At 52.4% G+C, this 7892-nt stretch overlaps 1 protein-coding gene across 3 annotated transcripts in view; it reads left to right on the top strand.

The window, feature by feature from the left end:
- Positions 1-6437: 6437 nt before the first annotated feature.
- Positions 6438-7892, top strand: part of HS6ST2 (heparan sulfate 6-O-sulfotransferase 2) — a 332949-nt gene continuing 331494 nt past the window's right edge. For 2 of the 3 annotated variants that reach the window (XM_043896299.1, XM_043896296.1), the window contains exon 1: positions 6438-7127. In XM_043896299.1, coding sequence (XP_043752234.1) covers positions 6700-7127 — 428 coding nt within the window. In that variant the 5' untranslated portion in view covers positions 6438-6699. The remainder of the gene's footprint in view (positions 7128-7892) is intronic. The other variant, XM_043896297.1, reaches the window with a different exon arrangement.

Raw genomic sequence — 7892 nt, 5'->3', positions numbered from 1 at the left:
CCTTCCTGGCATAGTCTGCTAAGCAGTCTGGAGTCAGCCTACAGGTGACATCACCATGGCCCGCCATCCCTGACCATGGTGCAGAGCACTGGAACTGGCATCCTTGACAGAATGTCACCCTCTCCTCAGTTGCCCCCCATCACAATTCTAACCCTTTATTCACTTGTATCAACTCTTCTGACTGGGGACTGGAATATTGTCTTCTGTGTCAGCTAAATATTTCACAAGATGGTACCCACTAAGGCAGCTTTTCAGCGTGGATGAATGTTCACCGTGTCTTTCACCAAGTTCATTTCCCTCTGCTGCTCTAAGCTTGTAGCTTTCTGCATTCTCATGCCTTTTAGTGAAATCTGGATTCTGAAAATACATACATAAAAAAGTAAGTCCTTTTCTAGGTTTTGCTCTCAAGCCCAGTTAAGTCTAATCTGGCTCCCTCTGATTAAAAATTAATTTTCACTTAGGCGGTGACATGTATGATTTCTCTAAACTAATTTTTCTCTTTTCCTGGGTTATTCTTATAAAACCTTCCTCTTCAAGCCCATTTGGGTGACAAAGAGATCCTTTTCCTGGGAGCCACTTTGCCCTCAGAGGCTAGCTTCCTCTAAATCCTCCAGATTGCTCTGAGATATAATTTTCAGCTTTTGTATTTTATTATTTAAAACTAGAACTCCCACAGAGACCAGCCAGGAGATCAGCAGTGGGCGTGCTCCTCTCTTGCAAAGATCCCACAGTAAGCAAACAAGTGGGAGGCTGTGGGCCAGGCAGGGCCATTCTTGCTTTTGTTATTACCATTATTAAAACCTACCTAGGGCTTTTGTGTCAGTGGGAGGTCAGTTCTCAACACTTTTCCCCAATCCTTCAGTTTTGACTTTCCTTTCCAAGTCAGCAGAAGCCCGGAAGGTTTCTTTTCAAGTTTCTCTCTTACCCATGTGATCTAAGAAAGTTGCCTCCTCTAAGTCCTCCTTTGGCTTTTCAGACTCAGCCCCAAGCTTGAGGTCATCTTTGGTAGAGCATTCTTACTGGCACAAAGGCGAAAGAGAGTGCGGTCCCTCCTCAGCTCTGCTTGGTAGCTGGCATAACTTAGATCACAGCAAGTTCCTGCTGGGACCGGTCTTTGGTCTTAGGAATCATCTGATACAGCCCCTCCATTTACCAAGGTTAGGAGCTAAATCCCAGAGAGGTCAAGAGACTAGTCCAGGGTCACACAGTGAGCTGGAGGCAGAACTAAGACTCAAACATTCTTTTCTTTGCCTCCAGCTTGGCGCTCTTTCTACTCAGCCACGGGGAAAGGGTGTTGCTGGCCCAGCTCTGGCTCACGCCAGATGAACACAAAACTGAACGTGTTTTTCATGACCGCTGTGGTTTGCCCAGATGATCAAGTCAAAACTGCTCTGGCCAAATCGACCATCAACTTTTGAAGTGAACAGAGTTGAAAATTACTGTCAATAATTTATAGAGTGGGGCTGGCCCTGTAAGTTCTGCACCTACTTAACACCCTCCAGCTCAGCTCCCCAAGCATCTCCTCCACTGCCATTATGCCTGTTTCACGGTGTCTCCTGGTGGGGATCATTTTCCCCCCCTTTTGCAGATGTCTCCTGCCAGGGTTCACGTGGACACATCTCATTCCTCAGTGTGATTAAATGGATCATTTTATCCTTTCGTCACCCAGGGGAAACCAGCTCCGGAAAGCACTGGAGAGATGTGAAGGGAGAGTGAGACAAGAAGGCAGGCAAAGAAAATGGGCTGGGGGCAGAGCCAGCCCCACCCCCACCCCCGTCATTAAATATGTGTATGTTACTGTTGTGGGAGATATAAACCAAGAGCTCAAACCAAAGATATCAGAGTCGAAAGCGAAGAGAAATGGGCATTTACACAAGGTGTACTCTTTCCAGGAACTCAACTGAGTACCTCCCACAGACTGTTCTAGTGAACTCATGTTACAGCCGAGTGAGGCTGTTATAGCCCCATTTTCAAGGATGAGAAAACTGAGGCTCTGAGACAGCTCAGAGAGCCCTGATGAAACCCCAGGGCAAGGTGCTCTCCAAACCCATGCCCTCTCCTTTTTAAAATAAACTCATTTGAGATTGGCTTCCTCTTTATTCTACCCCTAAGGCAGCTTTCGGAAGGTACCTGGTCAGGCTATTTTATGAGTGGAGACTGAGGCCCAAGTAAGAGACATGAGTGTATCAGGAGTGGAGTCTGACCTGCTGCCCCTCGTGGTTGCCAGGCCTTGGCTCGCCATGGCTTTCAAAGTCCTGCCTGAACAGACTCCTCCAAAGGCTGTCGGTGAGAAATGGGGGTTTCACTGTTGGGGAAATGGTGGGCAGTTCTCATCAGGAGAAGGGCGGCCATGGGTCTGAGGTTCAGAGTTGACCATGAACCCTGGCCCAGTGCTTCTTTCTCTTGCCTTTGCAGCACGCGTTCATTCAGTATACACATTACCCCTACATCCTCCTCCTCTTTTCATTCCTTCAACCCCATGTGTTTTTTTTTTAAAGGATAAACAGATAAATTCAGTGCTTCATGGGAGAAAAACAGACAACCATTGAGAGTGCTGTCTATAACACACCGAACCTGTTTAGAATATTAAAGTCAAATTTCGGAGCAGTGCTTTCATGAAGCAATGCTGTTCATTCAGTTTGGAGAGATGCAGAAAAACAGCAACGGAGTGACAACAGTTTGCATGTCTTCAATCTTGGTGACAAAAGTCACCTATAATTGATAGTATGAGCTTTTTTTTTTTTTTTTAATTAGCGACAGCTGGAAAGACAGCTTTGAGGCAAATGCTCGGGGTAAGGGGAAAGCATATTTTCTTAGTGTTTTATACTCTATAAAGAATGGCAGCACTTTTAAAAATAAATTTATTTACTTCAGTTATTTGCCAGCACTTTATCTGACATTAAGTTTCCACTGTTTCTGTTTCAATTTGAACAGGGGACCCTGCTGTTACCCCTGTCACATAGGCTCAGGACAAGTCCAGCTGCTGATGGCCTAATGGGTCCCCACCATGTGACTGTTACAGAAAGCGGGAAGGATTGGGCTCTGCCCTGCGATGAGGCGCTGAGAGTTTGGCAGCACTCTGGCCCTTGAAGAAGACAAGAAAAGCAAGTGACTTACCATATTAGAGCAGGACAATTCCCTTAGGGCACAACACCACGGTGACTTCTTACGAATAGGGCAACTGAGCCCAAGAGCGAACAGGTGTCTTCCTCATGGTCATACAGGGTCCTGTTCTCGGCAACCCAAGTCTCCGGACTCTCAGGCCAGGGCTCTCTCAAACACTTCCTGCCCTCCTCTCAGACACCAGTAACCAAATGCGTAACTGGGAGCACACTGCTTAGTATGCAAGCCAGCCTGACCTTTATGCTCCCAGAATTGGCGACCTTTTGTGGAAACCATGGGAGGACAAGGTTCTGGATAAATGATGAAAAGAATGGCACACTGTGGAGACAACCAGAAGCCCTGCTCAGACTGCAGAGTCCTCCTCATGTTCCAAGTCCTGAATCCCAAATATATACACAGACGACCACTCAGGCTGCCCTAAGAAAGAAGATGCAAAACCATAGACCTGTTCCTCATCCCAGTCTCCAAAAGAGGGCTGATTTCAGAGTATGACCATGCGTGCTAAGTCACTTCAGCTGTGTCTGACTCTTTGCAACTCCATGGACTGTAGCCCACCAGGCTCATCTGTCCATGGGATTCTCCAGGCAAGAATACTGGAGTCAGTTGCCATTCCTGACCCAGGGATCGAACCCGCATCTCTTATGTCTCCTGCATTTCAGGTGCATCCTTTACCACTAGCACCATCTGGGAAGCCCTTCTAGAGTATCAGGATCTTTGTTACTCAATTCCTGAGGGGAACCAGTTCCTGGAAGATGGGCCCAGCCCAGCAGTGCAAGAGGTCTTGGAATGTCCTACGAAGGCCCAGGCATGGCCTCAGGAGAACGTGGCTCTCAGGACACACACGGGAAGAATTCCCTCTTCTTAGCAGGAATCCTCTTCACCCCAGGAACAGTCCTCTGAGACTTGTTCCCTACTCCCCCGCAGACAGTTTCTTCTCACTTTTAGGAACCCAGATATATGAAATCCACCACGAGAGAGTAATTCCTTTATTTTTCTCACAGGATAAGGGTAGAGGAACGTCTTAGAAATGCAAATACCCTCCAGTGAGCTGGTATATACAGTTACACTAGAATACACTCAGGTGGCTCAGTGGTAAATGATCTGCCTACCAGTGCAGAATACTCGGGTGATGTGTTTGACCCCTGGGTCGGGAAGTTCCCCTGGAGGAGGAAACGGCAACCCCCTCCAGCATTCTTGCCTGGAGAATCCCATGGACGGAGGAGCCTGGCGTGCTACAGTTCGTGGGGTCGCAGAGTTGGACACGACTAAGTGAATGAGCGCATGCATCCAATCTCAGAAGCTGGACTTCACAGCCTCATCCTGCTCCTTCTTTGTGCAGAGCAAAACTACCAACCTGACTGCCCCTTTCTCTGAGAATCAGATTGACTGTGTGCATGTATTCCTCTTTATGACCTAAATGAGTAAATCCTGGCTGTTTCCTGTACTGGTTACCAGTGCCCCACCCCCATCCAAGGCACCTTCCCATGTTCCAGTTCCACTGATATCTCTTAGAGCAGGAACTCCAGAGTTCTTAAGAGTCACTGGGGGCATGAATGTGTGACCCACTGTGTTCTAGAAGTGTTTCCCTGGGGACCCACTGAATGTATTGGTGGGCGGGAGGTGGTCCTCATATGGCACCATGAAGAGAGCCACCTACTGAAGAGACCAAAGGAGTCGAATGGGTGGCCTGGGAGCAGGCAGGGACAACTGGCAGGTTGAGCTCCTCAGTGATCCTCATGGCTCCCCTGGCTCTCCCCTCACCTGCCCTTGCAGATGCATCCCACTAGCCTGGGGGCATCTGGGGAGCTCTCTGGGAGGCCAAGAGGTCTGCCTTGAAAGTTGCTGCATCTGACTCCTTAGTCTGACTCCTTCACCCATCAGCTGATCCCCCCATCCCTCCCCAGGACACCCAGATAGGTGAAATGCCTGAAATGCAGGATTCTCAAGAATCCCTCATGCTTGCCACCAGACGAAGGCACTCTCACTGTCCCTAGTAGCTTGGGGGTCACATGGAAGTTCAACCAGGACTGGGGACGTCTGGGGAGGAGGTAAGGGCAAGGGGCACAGCTGTGAAATCTCCTGAGAAGGGCTTCTGCCTTCACTGGCCCATGACTCAGTTGGCACATCTGAGCTTAGAGCAGGAGGTAAACACTGCCTCATATTTAGAATTGCTCAAACCCATCCCTGGGAAGCCCTGGTGGTTCAGCAGTAAAGAATCCACCTGCAGTGCAGGAGATGTAAGAGATCGGGGTTCAATCTCTGGGTCAGGAAGATCCCCTGGAGGAGGAAATGGCAACCCGCTCCAGTATTCTTGCCTGGAGAAATCCCATGGAAAGAAGAGTCTGGCGGGCTACAGCCCATGGGGTCGCAGAGAGTCGGATGTAGAGACTAAACATCAACATCAAAGGCCATCCTCACAGTGACCCAGATGGTCAGAAAGGAATTAGTCCTATTTTACAGCAGAGGAAACTGAGGCTCAGGAGGGGCAAGTCATAATCCCAAGGCTGCCCAGCAAGCAAATGACAGAATCTCAGGTCTGGAGACCAGTGCTCGCTGCCTTACTGCACAGAAAGAATAGATGAGGGATGAACAGAGCTCAGCAAGGGATCAAATGTTCTAAGCGAGATCCTGGGAGCGCCTGTCTCTGGAGGGACTTACTGCCACCCCCAGGACTCCGCTCAAGGGCCCCCACCTCCCCAGCAACACTGTTCTGAGACACCACTGCCAGCCCGAGCTCCTTCTGCAGGGGTGGGACTGGACACCGGTGGACACTCATTCACAGAAATACCAGTTCCCAATACCTGATCAATCAGATGGGAATGGTCAGAGTCCTGAGTCCTGGGACCTTGTTCTAAAGGGACATTCCTTCTTTCCTTGCCAATCCTCACAGTGCTGGTCCTGCAGCTGAATAGATCCTTTCCGGACACTTGGCTTGAGGGCGCTCTGCACCTGTTTATTAAAAGAGGTGGTGTTAGGAAATGGATGGCTTCCTGGGTTCAAACCCTCAGGCTCCGCTGTGTGACCTTGGACACATTCCTTTCCCTCTCTGGGCCTGCTTCCTCATTTGTCACACCACCTTGGATTAGATGCCCCCCCTTCCATGTAGTATTTAATCATGTGCCTTTCTTTTAACGAATCTTATGAGTGAAGCCTTCCTGTAGACACAGGGCTTGATGCTGGGGATTGAGAAAGAATAGGGAAGTAAGGACCAGTCCCTGCTCTAAAAAAGCTCAAATTCTCATTCTGAAACGTTTTTGTTTTTTTGGGGTTTTTTTTGGTCATGCTTTTTCCTTCATGCTGACTTACCTTTTCAGAAAATGCCCCCGCTTCCGCTGGAGAATGGAAATTGGCAAGGAGAGAGGGAAAAGGCCCAATTTGCGCCTTTGCTATTTTAGGGGAGGCTGAAATTACGAGCCAAAGTGTAGTGATGTGCTCACTAGAGTGACCTCCGTCCCCCAAACCGGAGAAAAGCCAGGTCTTTTGCTTAAGTGGTTTGAGCTCTTAGGCGTGAGGCATTATTACATAAATTCAAGCTCGCTCCTGATCCTTAGTACCCTGAGTTGCCTGAAGGGGGGAATGGCACTGCCTGCGTGTGCAGCCGGGGCGCTCGGTCCGCCGTTGCAACCGGAGCGAGGAGCGCCCGCCCGCACCACCTGTCCCCGCCGGCATTCCAGAGTAGAGGCCGAATTGGCAGCAAGCCGGCCCGGATCAGTCGCCGCCTCAGTCCGCGCGGGCCCTCCTAGGGGTGTGTCTCGCGGATTCAACTCCCAGCCGCTCCTGGACGAGCCCCTAAAGGCTGCTGCTTCTCTGGCGGGAGCCGCGCGCGCCCCTCTCTTCGCGCTACTGCTCCGAGGCCGCCGCAGGCGGATGCACGACCTCAGGAGACGCTGGGACCTGGGCTCCCTCTGCCGGGCCCTGCTCACCCGGGGCCTGGCCGCCCTGGGCCACTCTCTGAAGCACGTGCTCGGCGCGATATTCTCCAAGATTTTCGGTCCCCTAGCCAGGTACGTTTTAGGCGAAAGCGGGACTCGCGCTTCCGGGACAGGGGGCGCGGGAGCGGTGCGGGAAGGGAAAGCAACCGCGAGGAGAGGAAAGGGCGCAAAGTTCCGGCTGGCCCGCGGCGGCCGGGCTCGGGGGCTCGGGGGCTCAGGAGGGGAGCGGCGCGCGTTTGGCTCCTCTGCGGCTCCTTCCCCGCGCTTCCGCGGGCACCCTGAGCGCAGCGTCTCAGCTAGCAAGTCGGGCTGCTCGCGGACCCCCTTCCCCCAGGGGATCTCCGAACGCCGGGCTCTGAGCTCCCTTGAGGCGGCCCCCAAGGTGGGCAACCCGGTGCGGGCAAGAGCAGGGCTTCGGAGGCGCACGGTGAAGGAGCCCGAGATCGGGCAGGCGAGGAGGTGGCGGCGTGCGCGCCAAGGGACTGGGGGCAGAAGCCCCGGGGAGAGTCCGGTGGGCGAAGCGGGATGGGGATGGGAGCCACGGAGCCACCGAGAGTGGAACGAGATGCGCGGAGGCTCGGACCCGTGCTATGAGTTGAGGAGTGGGGCAACCGGGGCAGGCGGGGTCCCACGGGGACGAAACCCCGCGGAGCCGCTCCAGAGAGCCCCGGTGCGGGGAGAGGGCAGGCGGCCAGCGGTAAGGAGTCGGGGGGGGGGGGGGGAGGAGGGGTGTGCGGCAGAAGCCACAGCGCTGAGCCTGCCGGGAAGGAAGGAAGCGGGGAAGGGCGCCGCCGCCGCCGCCGCCGCGGTGGAGTACTCGGTGCCGAAGGGAGGGGG

The sequence above is a fragment of the Cervus elaphus genome, chromosome X, assembly GCF_910594005.1.
Source record: "Cervus elaphus chromosome X, mCerEla1.1, whole genome shotgun sequence".
In the NCBI taxonomy this organism is placed as follows: Eukaryota; Metazoa; Chordata; class Mammalia; order Artiodactyla; family Cervidae; genus Cervus; species Cervus elaphus.
The sequence above is the reverse complement of the archived record's forward strand: the minus strand, read 5'-3'. Positions and strand labels throughout refer to the sequence as shown.